This window comes from Brachyistius frenatus, unplaced genomic scaffold (assembly GCF_029030835.1).
Source record: "Brachyistius frenatus isolate BFR_SWC_R1_liver_20210118 unplaced genomic scaffold, ASM2903083v1 Contig_344, whole genome shotgun sequence".
NCBI classification, from domain to species: domain Eukaryota; kingdom Metazoa; phylum Chordata; class Actinopteri; family Embiotocidae; genus Brachyistius; species Brachyistius frenatus.
The window spans coordinates 31063-50000 of NW_027210943.1; the positions used below are offsets into that span (position 1 = coordinate 31063).

The following is an 18938-nucleotide window of genomic DNA, read 5'->3' on the forward strand; positions in this document are numbered from 1 at the left end:
GTTAAAGAATTTCATCAACAGTTTATTAGAGTGAGAACCAGCACTATAATATTATTTAGAATGTTTAAACAAAACATCTCATATTACCATACAAGTAAAAAAATAATAATCTTTAAATGTGTTTTATATGCTCATTTTATGATAATTAGTCCGTTTAAAAGAGTTGTCATTATTTAGCGATTCAATATTAACACAATTTACACAAATTCATACTTAATGTTGAAAACTGATATTTCATTTTCTCATAAAGTTTGTCTTATTTATTTGTTTCATTGATTAGTGTGACCAAGTAATTGCTTTTCTTCTTTTCATAAATGAGACCGTTTATTGTGCTCTCGCGATATTGCCACGTCACCAGTGCGCACGCGAGGACGTCATCAGGCGGCGCCGTGTTGTTGACAGTGGAGTTAGCATCTGAAAATGAAGAGAAAAGTGAATGAAATGTTGAATTAACGGAGCAGCTGCTCGGTACGTAAACACACGTCTCACCGGCTGTTCGGGAACAGAAGTTCTGCGTCGCCGCTGCTAGTTTATCAGCCCCATGCCAACATGATGCTAACCGGCTGAACCAGCCTTTCAGGCTGAGCTAACTGTTAGCATCTGAAAACTGATGTCAGGACAAACAAACAAGTAAACAAACAAGCATGCTTTTATCGCGTGTTCCTTCTTTTATAACATCTGATGAACATTTAAAATGAATTGTGGTAAATTCGATGTTCTGTTGCGGTAGCAGCAGCTGTTTACTTGACAGAACAGCTGACATCACTTCACGCCAGAGTCCATTCAAATATCTGCTAATTTAATGTTCGTGTGAATACACACTCTTCATTGGATTGATATTTGACATAATTAGTCGCAACTACTCACACATCATTGATCCTCACCAAACCTCATTGAAATATCCATCAATTTAATGTCAAGTTACTTGTACAAACAACACTTTTTGAGAAGTTAAAGGTGCCTTCACAAAAATTCAGCAAAGAGATATTTGACTGTAAAATAAATCACGAAAGGCTGCTGCTGAGATCAGACGAAACTCCATTCAAATATCTATCAATTTAATTTAATAAGCTACTGGTTTTAAGGTTTACAACTAAAATGCTAAACAGTGAGGATGAATATTAATGTATTTTCTGCAATGTATTTTTCTTAAATCAGAGCACCAAACTCCATTCAAATCTTCAAATAGTATGAACAGTTTGTATGTAGGCAGACATTAACGATGAATATTGATTTATTTACTTTTAATGTCTTTTCTTGTCACAAATCAGAGCAACTGATATAATCCAACCAAACTCCATTCAGATATCTTCCAATTTTATAAGTATATATATATATCAGTTATGTTGTGTTCATTAGTGTGTGCCACTTGTGAAAATGACATGAAGTTACATCAGTAACTTTGAATGATGGGAGTTTGACTGTGAACCTGTAGTGTGTTCTGTAAAGTCTGCTGTTAAATCTGATTTTTTTTTGCATTAACTCTGGTGTGCAGCTCCACACAGAATGAGTCAAGATGAAGAGACCAAAGCTGGCTGGAGTCTTCCTCTTTGCAGGCTGCCTGCTCGCCTACCTGATGTTTGTGAAGCATCACTACTCCTCCTCCTCCTCCTCTTCCTCCTCCAACAGACTACCTCCCCTCCCCCACCACCACCGGCCCGGATCGGACCGGACCGCAGACGATGGGCGAAGCTTCCAGTACGGCATCATGTTCGACGCCGGGAGCACCGGGACCCGGATCCACGTCTTCAAGTTCCAGATGGAGGACAGAGGTACAGAAAGGGACAAAAGACAGTAGGAGACAGTAGGAGACAGTAGAGGACAGTGGGAGACAGTAGAAGAGGACAGTAAGAGACAGTAGAAGACAGAAGAAGGAGAAAGTAGAAGACAGAAGGAAACAGTAGAAGACAGTAGAAAACAGAAGGAGACATTAGAAGATAGTAGGAGACAGTAGAGGACAGTAGGAGACGGAAGGAGATGCAAGGAGACAGGAGGAGACAATAGAAGACAGAAGGAGATAAAAGGAGACAGTAGAAGACGGAAGGAGACGCAAGGAGACAGTCGAAGACAGAAGGTGACAGTAGAAGACAGTAGGAGACAGAAGGAGACAGTAGGAGACAGAAGGAGACAGTAGACCGCTGTGACTCCACACCAAACTCCATTCAAATATCTTCCAATTTAACATGAGTTTGCCTGTTTACAAACATGGATGATCAACATTCAATGAAAATCTCTTGTTGCATCAGGAGCAGCTAACACAACTCCACACCAAAGTCCATTCAGATATCTTCTGATTCAACATGAGTTTACCTGCGTACGAGCACGGCTTGAATGAAAATAATTCAGCTGAATATCTGAGCGTCCTGTTATTCACACACTGATATTACCATGTATCAGATGTGAATTGGGATATTTTGATGTTAAACCTCATTAGTCCATGCTAAGGGGATTCTTATGGATCCTCTTGGATCAAATTGTGAAGGTTTATGAAGCAGACCTCACTGAACTGCTTTTAGTGTATTTAAAAGCCACACATGTTGGCCCAAAACATTAATTACCAGATGTGAATCCCAGCAGACAAGAGGAGCTTTCAGCCTTTAAGTCGCGCTCTGCTGCCGCTGCCAGTTCAAATGGACACAAACTCATTAGTGTGTTTTAGAGCTTTTTGGTTTATTAGGCTTAGAGAAAGTTTCCTGCAGCGCTCGGCCAAATGCCTTCGTTATCGCATTTAACCGCTAAGCTAAATCACACAGGCTGAGTGCTGTTTTGGCTCCTTTGTTAGCATCCGAGCTAACCGGCCTAATGGCAGCACCTGTTAGTTATACAGACTGGGATTGTCGTTAAGAGCTTAATGACAGCTCAGATGTAGGCACAGGTCCAGGGTCAGTCCGTCCGTTAGGACTAAACGAGACGTTTGGACTGCTGGTGGAATCAAAGAAAATACACCGTTATTGCTAATTGTTTTTCAGGCAGATTCATATTAAATTGGTGGATATTTGAATGGAGTTTGGTTTGAAATTGTGTTAGTTGCTCCTGATGCAGCAGGACACAAAAAATGTTGAACTGATTATTTTCATCCATGTTCATATACAGGCAAACTCATTAAATTCACAGATATTTGAATGGACTTTGGTTTGGAATCACACTAATGTTTTATAGGTGTGTGTCAGCCAGGTGTTCAGTGTTTACAAGTGTGTATCTTCCTCCAGAAGCTCCCAAACTGGCCCACGAGACGTTCCGAGCCATCCAACCTGGACTCTCTGCGTACGCTGATGATCCACTGAAGGTACAGATGGACGATAAACATTTTCATAACGTCAACAGGTGTCGCAGAGATCCTTCAAAATGAATGTCTCCCTTTGTGTCCAGTGTGCTGAAGGGATCCTGGAGCTCCTGGAGGTTGCCAAGTCCAGCGTCCCCCCGCCGCTCTGGACCTCCACCCCCCTGGTCCTGAAGGCCACGGCTGGCCTCCGCCTGCTGCCTGGAGAGAAGGCGCACCACCTGCTGGACCGAGTCAGACGCACACTTCACCTGACCGACGCACACACACTTCACCTGACCGACGCACACACACTTCACCTGACCGACGCAAACTTCACCTGACCGACGCACACACACTTCACCTGACCGACGCACACACACACACCCTTCACCTGACCGACGCACCCTTCACCTGACCGACGCACCCTTCACCTGACCGACGCACACTTCACCTCACCGACGCACACACACTTCACCTGACCGACGCACCCTTCACCTCACACTTCACCTGACCGACGCACACTTCACCTCACCGACGCACACACACTTCACCTGACCGACGCACCCTTCACACACACACACACACTTCACCTGACCGACGCACACACACTTCACCTGACCGACGCAAACTTCACCTGACCGACGCACACACACTTCACCTGACCGACGCACACTTCACCTGACCGACGCACCCTTCACCTGACCGACGCACCCTTCACCTGACCGACGCACACTTCACCTCACCGACGCACACACACTTCACCTGACCGACGCACCCTTCACCTGACCGACGCACACTTCACCTCACCGACGCACACACACTTCACCTGACCGACGCACCCTTCACCTGACCGACGCCCACACACTTCACCTGACCGACGCACCCTTCACCTGACCGACGCACACACACTTCACCTGACCGACACACACTTCACCTGACCGACGCACACACACTTCACCTGACCGACGCACACTTCACCTGACCGACGCACACACACTTCACCTGACCGACGCACACACACTTCACCTGACCGACGCACCCTTCACCTGACCGACGCACCCTTCACCTGACCGACGCACACTTCACCTGACCGACGCACCCTTCACCTGACCGACGCACACACACTTCACCTGACCGACGCACACACACTTCACCTGACCGACGCACCCTTCACCTGACCGACGCACCCTTCACCTGACCGACGCACACTTCACCTGACCGACGCACACTTCACCTGACCGACGCACCCTTCACCTGACCGACGCACACACACTTCACCTGACCGACGCACACTTCACCTGACCGACGCACACTTCACCTGACCGACGCACCCTTCACCTGACCGACGCACACACACTTCACCTGACCGACGCACCCTTCACCTGACCGACGCCCACACACTTCACCACACACTTCACCTGACCGACGCACACACACTTCACCTGACCACACACTTCACCTGACCGACGCACACACACTTCACCTGACCGACGCACCCTTCACCTGACCGACGCACACTTCACCTGACCGACGCACACTTCACCTGACCGACGCACACACACTTCACCTGACCGACGCACACTTCACCTGACCGACGCACACACACTTCACCTGACCGACGCACACACACTTCACCTGACCGACGCACCCTTCACCTGACCGACTCACACTTCACCTGACCGACGCACACTTCACCTGACCGACGCACACTTCACCTGACCGACGCACACACACTTCACCTGACCAACGCACCCTTCACCTGACCGACGCACACTTTTTTGTTTTATTTATTATATGTCTCCTCCTCCTCGTCCTCCTCCTCCACCTCGTCATCGTCCTCCTCCACCACTTCCACCTCATCCTCCTCCTCCACCTCGTCATCGTCCTCCTCCTCCTCCACCACTTACACCTTGTCGTCCTTGTCCTCCTCCGCCTCCACCTTGTCGTCCTCCTCCTCCTCCTCCTCGTCCTCCTCCGCCTCCACCTTGTCCTCCTCCTCCTCCTCGTCCTCCTCCTCCTCCCCCTCCACCACCATCACCTCCTCCTGCTGTCAGAGCCAAAAAGAGAAAGTCTATTAAATCTTTTAAGTAATCAGTAATAACAGGACTACAGCGTTCAGCCAAAATGTGATTTAATCTGAAGCTTTGCTCTTATTATCAGGCGCTCCTGATTCAGCAGATTAAAGGGGGTGGGGCTATTAACATTAACACAAACATTGGAATGGGACTCTATTAAAATAGAAACACAATAAAACTTCTGACTGCTAACAAGTGAATAATAAATGAAGGTTGTAGAATATGATGTGAAATAATTTAGTAACCATCAATAACAACACAGAAACAGATTTAAAATAAATTAAAGGTGTTTGTTTCTGTTTTATTTACTTTTATTTAATTATTAAAATCTGTTTTATTGGTTTTCAACAGTTTTAGTTGAGTGTCAGATTGTTTTACTGATAACATTTCTGTCAGCTCATTAATTCATTGATTAGTTTCTATTTAAAATCATATTCTATTTAATATCAAAATATTAAAGTTTTAACAAAAACATCCATTAAATCGTGTTTGTTTTCTAAAGAGTCGGTTGTGTTCTGAGGATATTTTCCATCTTCACAGGGTATATTAATTGATTGATTGGTGTATTCGTCATTTGATTGTAAACACTGCTGTTTCCTTTGTGTCCAGGTGAGGGCACTGTTCCTGGAGTCTCCCTTCCTGTCCAGAGACGACAGCGTGTCCATCATGGACGGCACTGACGAAGGTACGAACCACCAACTGTTTCTAAAAGAGTTCATAGCTTCAGGTCTGTAAAATGGTTCTGATCCAGAAGTGTCTTCAGCTGCAATACCAGCGAGTGCCACTAGAGGTCGGCTCCAAAAAGCCTCCGGCTCCATAGACTCCCATTCAACTTCTCTCATCAAATCCAAAGTGAATAAAATGTGTCCATCAGTTATCTCGGTGTTGTTAGCTAAAGTCACTCCTTCTTCTTAGTTTTCTGGAGGTCCATCTGAAAATAATCCCTCATTCATTAGAAAAGAAGATTCAAGAAGACCTGTTTTTGGGGGCGTGTCTGTTTGATTGACAGGCCTGTGGTGCAGTCAGGTTACAGCTATCGGTGGGCGGGACGTCGTATCGTCAGGTTTCCGATCAGATCGGTCAGATCCACCGCTGGCTCCTCCCCCAGCTCGTCCAAATATGGTCACTTCCTGCTCCGAACCGCTCCGAACTAACAAAGATGGTGACGGACAGAATCTGAACTGGAGGATTCATAACGTTCACAAACCAACGATGACATCACTGATGGATGATGACATCACTGATGGTTGATTGTTGGTTTTAATTCACTAATCAGCTGCCCCAGAATGTCTGTTTGCAGTGAGTTGAAGTGGAAACAGAGACACAGCCGGCTGAAATAACGCGGACTGAGTGGTAAGTTCCCGTCAGGTCTCATCCTGAACAAGATCCTCATCTGGTTCCGACTTTATTAGATTAGAGTGTTTCATTTGTTTAATCTGTGCAGCGGGTTGGATGATGGACAGTGAACACATCCTCAGAGGTCCGTGTCTGATTTCCCCAACGAACACCGTCAACATGGAGGATTAAAGAGACAGGAAGAGACCGGAGGACACTGGAGGAGACCGGAGGAGACGGGAAGAGACCGGAGGAGACGGGAGGAGACGGGAGGCTGGCCTCCGAACAGGAGCGCTTGATTTCACAAACCTCTGCTACCGCGGTTGTTGTCAGAGGTTGTGTGACGTGTTGAAACCTTTTATGGTCTCTCAGGTGTTTGTGTGTCGGATGTTGACATTCTCCCACCGTGACAGGAAGTGATGTCACTCCACCGGCAGCAGGAATAAAGACGTGGAGCGCCCACCGAGCGTCCTCTTATCCAGGTCAACTCAGAGACCACATTAGTGTCTGTGGCACTCAGCTACGTGCATTAGAGCCTTTTACCAGCGACCTCTGACCTTGTCCGCATGCAGGATGGATGATTAAAGAGCCGATAGAAACTGTATCATTGGAGCTTTACCATCAAACTCTTAGGCCGAGACGCTAAGAAGCAATTTTCAAACAAAACAAACAAGTGCGGAGAGAGAGCGGGCTTTAGGTCGGGACGCTAACCACCGGCACTTAGCACCCCCACTCACACATCTCCATTAACAATAAGTCGCTGCCGCCGAGGCCGGCGGAGGGTAATCTCAGCGGGATAAGAAGGGCAGATATGCGGGCGATAACGAGGCTGATGGAATCCGTGGGACCGGTGAGACGAGCCGTCCATTAGAGCGACGCAGTAACGAACTGATCCCACTCAGAGAAGGAGAAAACATTTCAGCCTCAGGAATAAACAGGATGGATAATCACCCCCCCCCCCCCTTCAAGATTAAGTGGGACATTATCCCACAGGGCCATAATTGCTTGTATGAACTACTTTAAAAGGATTGGATTATAATGGGGGCTGCGTGTGCATTTAAAACACGGGACCTACATGGGCTTCCATATATATCCTGCAACAGTGGTATTAGATGGAAGTTCACAGCAGGGCCACAACTGGCAGCACGGAGGAGGGGCAACATCTGGAGTTGGGCGGTGGGGGAGGGCACATCTGGTATCCAGGAGGGACGATTGGAATCAGAACACAAGATCGATAAGGAAACTTTTACGGAAGAGTTGTTGATGGTGAGAAACACCTGGTGGAACATCTGACAACTAACCAGGTTACCATGGCAACAGATCAGTAACATGATTGGGTATAAAAGATGATTTCAGAGAGGCAGAGTCTCTCAGCAGTGAAGATGGGGAGAGGTTCACCACTCTGAAAGACTGTGTTGGAAAATAGTTCAACAATCTCAGAATAATGTTCCTCAACGTAAAACTACAAAGAATTAGTGGATTTCATCGTCTACGGTTCATAATATCATTAAAAGATTCAGAGAATCTGGAGAAATCTCTGAACACAAGGGACAAGGCTGGAAACCAATATTGGATGGTGGTGATCTTCGGGCCCTCAGGCAGCACTGCATTAAAAACACACTATTCTGGAGTGGAAATCACTGCATGGGCTCAGGAACACTTGTGGAAACCATCGTCTGTGAACACAGTTCATCGCTGCGTCCACAAATGATGTTAAAATTCTCCAAAGAAGAAACCAGATAGAAACATGATCCAGAAACACCGCCGCCTTCTCTGGACCGAGATCATTGAAGATGGACTGAGGTGAAGTGGACAACTGTCCTGAGGTCTGATGGATCACAATCTGAGATTCTGTTTGGAAATCATGGACGCTGCATCCTCCAGGTTAAAGAGGAGAGGGACCATCCAGCTTGTTATCAGCTCAGTTCTAAAGCCAGCATCTGTGATGGTACAGGGATGCATTAGTGCACATGGCATGGGTAGCTTGAACATCTGGAAGGAAGCATTAATGCTGAATGATATATTCAGGTTTTGGAGCAACATATGCTGCCATCCAGACAACGTCTCTTTCAGGGAAGGTCTTGTTCATTTCAGCAGAACAACGTCCAACCACATTCTGCACGTATTCCAACAGCATGAACAGGAACATCACTGCAGGAGGTGAACAGCTGAATATCGTCAGCGTAGAAGCGGTGAACCTCATTTCACTTTTTCTTTCTCTGCTTTCAGGGATTTCTGCCTGGATCACCGTCAACTTCCTGATTGGTGAGAATCATTGTTTGTGGCGGTAGATGTTAGAACAGGTTGCCCACTAATCGGAAGGTTGGCGGTTCAATCCCCGTCTCCTCCAACACCAAGTGTCCTTGGGCATCCAAATTATTCCCGATGGCAGCTCTGTGTGTGTGTGTGTGTGTGTGTGCGTGTGTGTGTGTGTGTGTGTGTGATCGTGCAGCTCAGAGCTCCCTGAGTGTGTTTCCTCTGGTGGTCCAATCACAGCCAGGTCCACAGAGACAAAGACGCACACACACTGAATTGTGATTTGTGCTGCATTTCCAACCAGATTAATGTGGACAAGAAACGGTGATTACCTGTTATTGGATTACACTGTAGCTCCCCCCCTCCCCCTCCTGGTTTCAGGTGGTCTCCGCGGCCCTGACTCGCCCACGGTGGGGATGTTGGATCTGGGCGGCGGGTCGACTCAGATCACCTTCAGCCCTCAGGATGAGGTGAGGACGCCGACCCTCACAGGGGTGGGCTCTCTCTTTTGCTCTCTTTCTCTCTCTCTCTCTCAAACTACCAGGATGGATCCATTTTAGAGGCTCTAATCTGAAAATACCACATTAATCCCAAATAAACACCCTCATATCAGGATGGGGGAGGAGAAGGAGGAGAAGGAAGAGAAGGAGGAGGGGGTCTTATGTAGGTCAGGCTTTGTACTCTCTCTGCTTCTTCTTCATGTGCTGCTGCTGTGGTGGTGGTGGGGAGGGGAGGGGCAACGAAGGAACACACACACACACACACACACACACACACACACACACACACACACACACACACACACACACACACACACACACACACACACACACACACACACACACCTCCAACCTTTTATTGGTTCATTATGAAGATCTTATCATGTAGAAGTTTTTGAAGCTTCCTGCTGGTGCGTTCAAGACAATCTGACATCAGAGCTTTTAACACCTCGGTTTTCTCTCTGAACTCCAAACCAGATGTTTTCTTGAAATTAAACTTCCACTGATCAAACACAAACTGTAAACATATAAATTATTGTTAGTTTAGCTGCAGACAACAGAGGTGTACCTGAAGTATACACACGCACACTGATAGTACACACACACACACACACACACACACACACACACACACACACACACACACACACACACACACACACACACACAGATAGTACACACACTCTCATCCAGGGTCAGTGTGAAGACAAACTCTGTTGTGTTTTGTGAAAACCATCTGTGCCCAAAACCATCAGGTCCTTCCAGATGTTCAAGAACACACACACCGTCTACACTCACAGGTACACACACACACACACACACACACACACACACACACACACACACACACACACACACACACACACACACACACACACACACACACACACACACACACACACACACACATTCAGGGTCTACCCTCCTAACTAGAAGCCCCATTTCTAAAACTAGCGCAACAATCTAAGAATAATGTTCCTCAAAGTAAAACTATTTCATCATCTATGGTTCATAATATTAAAATATATGTCTGTCTGTCTGTCCGTCTGTTCGTCCATCCGTCTGTCTGTCTGTCCGTCTGTCTGTCTGTCCGTCCATCTCTCCGTCTCTCTGTCTGTCCGTCCATCCATCTGTCTGTCTGTCTGTCTGTCTGTCTGTCTGTCTGTCTGTCTGTCTGTCTGTCTGTCCTTTCGTCTGTCCATCTCTCTCCAGTTATCTGGGTCTGGGTCTGATGTCAGCTCGTCTGTCCATCTTAGGAGGCGTGGCCTCTCCTCCCCGTATGTACCTGACCCTCATTTCACTGTTTTTTTTTCTTGTTTTTCAGGCTTTCATCTCTGCCTTTTATAACCCCCCCCCCCTCCACCCCTTACCCCCAGATAAATAAGCCATTATCTAATCTTTTAATAACACACAGCAAGATTAATTCCTTGCCTGCCAGCTGTTGCTGCGATTTAGCTGCTGTAAGAAGCTGCAGCTCAGATCACTCTCCTGTCTGTCTGTCCTCCTGTCTGTCTGTCTGTCAGTCCTCCTGTCTGTCTGTCCTCCTGTCTGTCTGTCTGTCTGTCCTCCGGTCTGTCTGTCTGTCTGTCTGTCAGTCCTGTCTGTCTGTCTGTCCTCCTGTCTGTCTGTCTCTGTCATTTTTAATAATTGTATTTTGTCAAAAAACAACATAAATATAACAACAAACTGTCTGTGTGTGTGTCTCTGTGTGTGTCTGTGTGCCTGTGTCTCTGTGTGTGTGTGTGTGTCTCTGTGTGTGTGTGTGTGTGTGTGTGTGTGTGTGTGTGTGTGTGTGTGTGTGTGTGTGTGTGTGTGTGTGTGTGTGTGTGTGTGTGTGTGTGTGTGTGTGTGTGTGTGTGTGTGTGTGTGTGTGTGTGTGTGTGTGTGTGTGTGTGCAGTAGGGGGCAGCACTGAACTGGTCAGCCCCTGCCTTGCTCCAGAGTACTGGGGCAGCTGGGAGCACGATGACATCATCTACACCGTGAGGGGCCAGAAGGCAGGTAGAGATCTGATTGGAAGGTTGGCTGTTCTGTTACCCATCATGCAGCTGGAACTGGTAGGAACCTTGCGTTTGTGTTTCAGGGGAGCCGGTTTACGAGGCGTGCCTCACCAAGGTGGAGAAGATTCTGTACCGGAAGGTGACGGCGGCATTGGAGGCAGCGGAGGTGGACTTCTACGCCTTCTCCTACTACTACGACCGTGCTGCTGACCTTGGGGTCATCGGTATGACACTAAGGCTAACAGAGGGGTGCGGCTGCAACCTGCAGACCAGGGGGCATTCTGGGAGGTGGGCGTGGTTTCACAGAACACCTGATCGTCCTTCATCTGCAATTTCTTTGGTTTTCAAATTTTATTGTTGCAAACTAATAAAGCAGACGGAGAATCTGTGAAGAGATAATTCATGAATTAATGAATTTAATATCATTACATTAATAACTCAGCGCTTTTATTGTTTGTTTGAAAAGTCAAATAAAATCTAGATGTGAATGATAAGATGTGTGTGTGTGTGTGTGTGTGTGTGTGTGTGTGTGTGTGTGTGTGTGTGTGTGTGTGTGTGTGTGTGTGTGTGTGTGTGTGTGTGTGTGTTCCAGAGGAGACACAGGGAGGAACCATCAGGGTGTCGGATTACATGGACGCAGCTAAAAGAGGTGAGACGTCGCCCTCTGGCTGTGAACATCCTGAACTGCACACACTGTCTTCAGTCAGTAATAACACAGTGAGCAGTTTATTAGGAACACCTGCAGCTCTGACAGGTTGAACTTCCTGTTCTTCATGAATCATTGAACTGTTTCTTGTTTAAAACAGCCCTCTGATCGATCATGTGACCAACCAGGTGCAGCGTGCTGGTCTGTGATTGGTGGATCTGCAGGATTGTGAAGTGTGTTTTTGTTTCCTGCAGTGTGCAGCGGTCCGTCCGTGAGCCGCCTACAGAACCCCTTCCTCTGTCTGGACCTGGTCTACATCTCAGTCCTGCTGCAGCAGCTCGGGTTCCCTCCCCACAAGCAGTTCAAGGTGAGGATCAGGGTTCGGAACAGGGTCCTGAGCCTGATCCGGTGTGTTTAGTCTGACCCAGTGTGTGTGTGTGTGTGTGTGTGTGTGTGTGTGTGTGTGTGTGTGTGTGTGTGTGTGTGTGTGTGTGTGTGTGTCAGCTGGCGAGGACCATCCACCAGGTGGAGACCAGCTGGGCTCTGGGAGCTACCTTCCACTACATCGAGTCCCTGAAGACACACTGAGCTCCGACCGCTTTTACTTTGAAAAGCTGGTGATCTGGACTCTGAACCCATCTGAGGTCTTCAGGAGGACCGGTTTGTTCTTCTTCTTGAAGCAGTGACCTCATGGACACACTCTATACACACACACACACACACACACACACACACACACACACACACACACACACACACACACACACACACACACACACACACACACACACACGCGCGTGTCAGCAGCTTTGATCGTTTTTGGTTTTTTTGGATGTTTGTGCCAAAACATTTTTACACTTTTATCCAGTTTGTGTTCTGATTGATGAAAATATTTATCGATGTATTGATAAATTAATAAAATATTTATGTCTCAGATCAAACTTCTGATCCACGATCAATGAAGTGATGAATGTCTGATCAGCATGCAGTTCGGTCTTTGTGTCTGCGCCCTCTGCTGGTGGCTCAGTGGAACAGAGGATCTCCCATCATGGATTCACTGTTTGTACTTTCAGAGAATCACCAGCAGGCGGCAGCAGAGCTGAAATCTAACTGTATTTATGCAACTATATTCTATTCCTGTGGTTTCACTCTGAGCTCCACCAGATGAAGGAAACTGATTACAAAGACGACTTAAACTGACTTTTACTCATTAAAACTCAACGGTTTTAAATCTTGTTGAACTTTGACCTTTTGTGGCCGGCAGTTTAGTTCTCCGACTGAACAAACATCCCTTCGTTTGATCATCTGTCGGATTCCTCCGGTTGTTCTGTTGTAAAGTTTTCAGGATATAATTTCAGACGAAGCTACTTTCTGTACGTTAAAGATAAAACCACGAGATATTTCTCTGAAAATACGTTTTTTTTTCCCTCGGTTGTTGTTGAAGGTTCCCGTCTTTAAGCAGAGTGCTAAACCCTCCACGTAGTCACCACCAGCAGCGAAGCGTTAACGTAGTTTTATTCATGTCGGCTCTAATGGAACAACCTCGTTAAAAAAACAGCATCATGTGACATCATCGAAGCGTTTTACAGCAGAACAAACAGTTAGAACCTCTGAACGGAGCCTCAGAAACAGGAAATCAGCCGATTCAGAACAGGAAGAGGCGGGGCCTCTGGTGGGTGGGAAGGCGGGGCCTCAGAGGGTGGCTTCGCATCACTCCTTCAGGCACTGAGCGCAGCATCCGGCCTGGCGGGAGTTCGCTCCGCTGGCGTCTTTGAGCCACTCGGTGAATCTCGGGGTCTTCAAGAGCAGGAACTGACTGAGGACCACGTAGGCCTGAAAACACGCGTACAAAAACAAAAACGCGTACAAAAACGCGTACAAAAACAAAAACACGTACAAAAACACCCGTACAAAAACACGTACAAAAACAAAAATACGCGTACAAAAACAAAAACGCGTACAAAAACACAAACGCGTACAAAAACAAAAACACGTACAAAAACATGCATACAAAAACACGTACAAAAACAAAAATACGCGTACAAAAACAAAAACGTGTACAAAAACACAAACGCGTACAAAAACAAAAACGCGTACAAAAACAGAACCACGTACAAAAACACGTACTAAAACAAAAATACGCGTACAAAAACAAAAACGCGTACAAAAACAAACACGTACAAAAACGCCTACAAAAACAAAAACCCGCGTACAAAAACGCGTACAAAAACACGCCTACAAAAATGCGTACAAAAACACACCTACAAAAACGCGTACAAAAATGTGTACAAAAATACGCGTACAAAAACGCGTGCAAAAACACAAACGTACAAAAACAAAAACGCGTACAAAAACACGCGTACAAAAACGCGTACAAAAACGCACATACAAAACAAAAATACGCGTACAAAAACAAAAACGCGTACAAAAACACGCCTACAAAAATGCGTACAAAAATGTGTACAAAAACACGCATACAAAAATACGCGTACAAAAACAAAAAACGCGTGCAAAAACAAAAAACGTACAAAAAACACGCATACAAAAACAAAAAATACAAAAACATGCGCGTACAAAAACAAAAACGCGTACAAAAACACAAACACGTACAAAAACGCCTACAAAAACAAAAACACGCGTACAAAAACACGCCTACAAAAACGCGTACAAAAACACGCCTACAAAAACGCGTACAAAAATGTGTACAAAAATACGCGTACAAAAACGCGTGCAAAAACACAAACGTACAAAAACAAAAACGCGTACAAAAACGCGCATACAAAAACAAAAAAAACAAAAACACGCCTACAAAAATGCGTACAAAAATGTGTACAAAAACACGCATACAAAAATACGCGTACAAAAACGCGTGCAAAAACACAAACGTACAAAAACACGCATACAAAAACAAAAATACACGTACAAAAACAAAAACGCGTACAAAAACACAAACACGTACAAAAACGCCTACAAAAACAAAAACACGCGTACAAAAACGCCTACAAAAACACGCCTACAAAAACGCGTACAAAAATGTGTACAAAAACACGCATACAAAAACAAAAATACGCGTACACAAACGCGTACAAAAACAAAAACACGGCGGTGGAAATAAAACGCGTATGTGTGTTGCCTGAAATAACTTGAACAGAAGTCATACTTATAGCATGTCATCAGGAATATCATAAAACGCGTACACAACATGCTATATATACATTTGGACTACACACGTCTTTTTCCATCAATTTTCTCCTGTGATGTATATACATATATGTACATATATATATATTGTCGGGAGGCCAGTCAGACCCAGAGTTGTCCCTGCTGTCTCCTCGTGGGGACGCAGTATAATAATTGCTTTCCAGGCGTCATTATGTTGTCGTTAGCTATAACCCTCTGAAATTAATGTCTGCATTGATTTGGTCGGGTTTGATTGACAGCACACTTGGCGAGGCAGCCGGGAGGGCCGACCTCATACCTGGAAGCTGCGTCCTCCGACGTCGATCATGTCGACGCCACTTCCTGAAGTTAAAGACACAAACGTTCGTACCTTCGATTTGATTTACAAAAGACCAAAACAGAAAAACTTTTTAATGTTTTGTCTTTTTTTAATGCTGTAATGTTGTTCGCTCACACACTCACTCACTCATTCCCTCACACACTCACTCACACACATGCACACACACCCCCTCCCCTCCTCCTCCTCTTCCCTTCCTCCCTCTGTGAACTCGGGTGATGTCGCCCGTCGTCTTCGTCTGAATACGTCGGTGACCCGTTTCCACGGCGACCTGTCTTCGGCCCCTCCCCCGTCAGCAGAGAGCTCCTCGGGGGTCTCCGGTCGCGTCGGCGCTTCGGCGTCTCCGGAGTCTCCGGAGTCTTCCTCGGCCGGCGCCCTCTGAGCGCGCTCCAACCGGCGGGTCTCGCGGTCCAGCTGGTCGAACAGGTCCTTCCAGGTGTGGAGATCCAGATCGGTGCGGAACGCCTCGTCCAGCAGGCGGACGACGTCTTCCTCCCTGCAGAGCTCCATGTTTCCTCAGACGGGGAAACTTGTGTGAGTTCTGATTGGCTCTGGTGGTTGTGACATCACAAAGATCAAAGGAATTCTCTTCATTTTTAAAAACAACAACATTCTGTTGTTCTGTTTCTGCCTGTGAAGGAAGATTGTTGCTGATTTTTTTGTCATTGTGAGATCAACTTTCATATTTTCTTTTTCCTTTAAAATAATTCAGGAAGTTGCAGCTTCGTTCGGCCTCGTAGATTCGTGACGATGTCGGTAACTTCTGTATTAAAGTTACTTTTCAGAAAGTCTATGAACTGGACATAAAACTGGTTTCCTAATTCTCAAACACTGAGATCGTGAAATCCGTTTTCCAAGAGTTCAGAACAGAAACGAATGAAACTTCAGCAGATAAAAACTTGTCCTTTATTTAAATATAACGTGCTCTGTGTTTTTACATCGTCGTATTGCTGCTTTACAAACTTCACAGCTCAATTTACATCCAAATATTTTCTCCATGTTAAAAACGTAATGTAAAAATCCCCTTAAAAAGTTTGTCTTGTCTTGATTTGTAGCTATTTTACATCTATTTGAGCTCAATGTGTGTACGCAGATGTGTTTTTGTTTTTTGTCGTCATTTGAAGCTCATTTTGCACGTATTTGTAAGCGTTTCGGTCTGTGTGCGGCTGTTTGTGTGTATTTGTGGTTGTGATGTACTTTTATCCATCTCACTTGTATCCTGGTTGTTTTTGAGCATCATTTGTTGCAGTTTTACGTCTATTTTTGGTCCATTTGCGTCTCTAAACGGTAAAAACGTCTGTTCGAGATTCTGTGAGGTGCTTTGGAATAAAGTCTCCACCAAACCAGTGACTCCGCCCTCTCATCGATGTCCCTCTTGCCGACAGCTCATTGGTTCACGGCGCCCTCAGGTGGTCATGTTGAGGAGCAGCCGCACGGAGAAGACGTTTCTCTCTGTCTCCGCCCACTTTCCTGCCGTCAGCTCCGCCCACACCTCCTCCCCCTCCCTCAGCAGCAGGGCACCCGCTACAGTGACAGGCCCCGCCTCTGTCACCTCCCTTTGTAAAGTCATGTGGGCCACGCCCTCCTGCCCCCTCAGGACCAGGTGGGCGGGGCCAGGCCTCAGGTCCAAGGTGAGGACAAACTGGTAGAAGCCGAACACCGGAGGCGTGAAGACGCCGGCGTCGGAATAAAATCCACCGCGGTTCTCCGACGGTTTGAACACGATCACGCCGTCGGAGACGTCCAGAGGATATCCGGCCACGAAGAGCAGCGAGCCGGCCGATTGGTCGGGAGAGACACCTGCAGGGAGGAAGTTCAGATCAGCTGTTTTATGTCACTCGTAGATCTTCAGCGTTCGGAGGCGTTTCGTTTCGTACGGACAGAAATTCAACTGTTTATTCGTTTTGTGTCAAATGTCAAATATTTAATGAATCATTTAGTCACTTTAGAGATGAAGATGGAAACTCAGACAGACTCACCTGGTGACTCCCTCCTGCTTCGGGGGTGTCCTCCCCTCCCCTCCTCCCTCCCTCCTCCTTCCCTCCTCCCCTCCCCTCCTCCTCTCTTCTTCTCCTTGTTCTTCAGCAGCTGCCAGAGTTTATCGAGCTCCAGTGTTGCGTCCGCCGCCGCGACCACGTCGGCGTTACTGAACACGTTCTTGAACATCCTCAGATGTTCCTCCAGCCCTCTTTTCAGCCACGTCACCTCCGCCTGCAGTTTGGCCTCCACGCCTGCGGGTGGCGCCTCCCTGTGCGCAGAGGTGTCGGGGCGGGGCCTCTCCTCCAGCCGGACCAGCCTCCTCTCCAGCTCCTCCACCGTCTTCTCCAGGTTCCACAGATCGCTGCCGTCTCCTCCGAGCTGCCCGCCGTCAGGGCGGAGCAGCAGCTGGCGCTCCCTCACCGGGACTCCGCCCCTGCTCCTCCTCGATCCACCGGGCAGCCAATCGTCTGACGGGGGGTGGAGGGAGGAGGAGGAGGAGGAGGGCTGGTCAGCAGACGGCACCTCCTCTCTGCCTCCTGGAGACAGAAGGAGACTGAAATTTGTTATTTCAAAGAAAAAAGTTTTCTTATGAAGTAAAATTGAAATTCTTACAGGAAACAGGAAGTATAATGTTGCCATGGTTACAGTAAGAACCCACTTTCTCGGCTCCCCCGCAGCAACATCACGCTCTCCTCGTGGCCCCTCAGCGCCTCCTGCAGGAGCCTCAGCTGCTCCTTCAGCGCCGGGATGGAGTGAGCCTCCTGGTCTGGGACCGGCCAGTCCAGGAACTCCAGCACCTCCTCGCCCAGCAGGAGCTCCAGAACCTCGCTGTGCCGGATGGCATCCTCCAGCAGCGAGCTGAAGGAGGCCGCCAGGTGCTTCATCTTCGCCTGCTCCTCGTCCGGCTCCTTCGGGTCAGAGAGCGACCCGTTGAGCCGGGTCAGGCCCAGCTCCAGAGTCCTGGTCCTGGTCTGCTCCGAGGCCACAGACTCCTTCACCTGCAGGAGAAACTCCGTGTTACATTCATGTTTGAGTTGGAGCGGCTTTTATTTTGTCTTTTCTTTAAGCAGCAGAATAAAAAGTTGTTGCTTCACTTTATTCTCTCGTTTTAAACTCCAGAAACAGAAACCATGTTTGTTTGTAACATCATGCTGAGATCAGATTTTAGTTTTGTTTTTTTTGCTTTTATTTTGAAAAAATAAGTTGTTCTCCAGACAGTGAAGTGTTCAGAGTTCAAGATTTCAATGTGAAGTTTGTCGCTTCAGCAGAATTTCAATAATAATAATAATTAAAAAAAACAAAATATTTAAATGTAATTTTAGAGTTCAGTTTTCTTAAACATGTTTGTCGTATGTGTTTTCAAAGATG

General features: G+C 46.8%; 2 protein-coding genes across 2 annotated transcripts in view; one reads left to right on the forward strand and one right to left on the reverse strand.

Annotated features, from left to right (window-relative positions):
- Positions 1 to 368: 368 nt before the first annotated feature.
- Positions 369 to 13028, forward strand: entpd6 (ectonucleoside triphosphate diphosphohydrolase 6). Its single transcript, XM_069723780.1, has 15 exons — positions 369 to 468; positions 1496 to 1772; positions 3210 to 3286; positions 3370 to 3513; positions 5947 to 6022; positions 8902 to 8937; positions 9310 to 9398; positions 9976 to 10001; positions 10184 to 10228; positions 10641 to 10705; positions 11327 to 11428; positions 11511 to 11651; positions 12020 to 12076; positions 12328 to 12440; positions 12578 to 13028. The coding sequence occupies exons 2-15, from the start codon at positions 1517 to 1519 to the stop codon at positions 12659 to 12661; spliced, it is 1311 nt and encodes a 436-aa protein (XP_069579881.1). The 5' UTR covers positions 369 to 468; positions 1496 to 1516; the 3' UTR covers positions 12662 to 13028.
- Positions 13029 to 16635: 3607 nt separating this feature from the next.
- mmrn2a (multimerin 2a) overlaps positions 16636 to 18938 on the reverse strand; it is a 14059-nt gene continuing 11756 nt past the window's right edge. Inside the window, exons 7-9 of the mRNA XM_069723774.1 lie at positions 18229 to 18568; positions 17570 to 18106; positions 16636 to 17390 (exon numbers count right to left, since the gene is read on the reverse strand). Of these exons, the coding sequence (XP_069579875.1) occupies positions 16996 to 17390; positions 17570 to 18106; positions 18229 to 18568 (1272 nt within the window). The 3' untranslated portion in view covers positions 16636 to 16995. The remainder of the gene's footprint in view (positions 17391 to 17569; positions 18107 to 18228; positions 18569 to 18938) is intronic.

Excerpts from the sequence above, each read along its gene's own strand:
- entpd6 (XM_069723780.1), top strand. The coding sequence starts at position 1,517 with ATGAAGAGACCAAAGCTGGCTGGAGTCTTCCTCTTTGCAGGCTGCCTG. Across the intron at positions 11,429-11,510 it reads CGTGAGGGGCCAGAAGGCAG|GGGAGCCGGTTTACGAGGCG; the intron begins GTAGAGATCTGA and ends TTTGTGTTTCAG. Across the intron at positions 12,441-12,577 it reads CTCCCCACAAGCAGTTCAAG|CTGGCGAGGACCATCCACCA; the intron begins GTGAGGATCAGG and ends TGTGTGTGTCAG.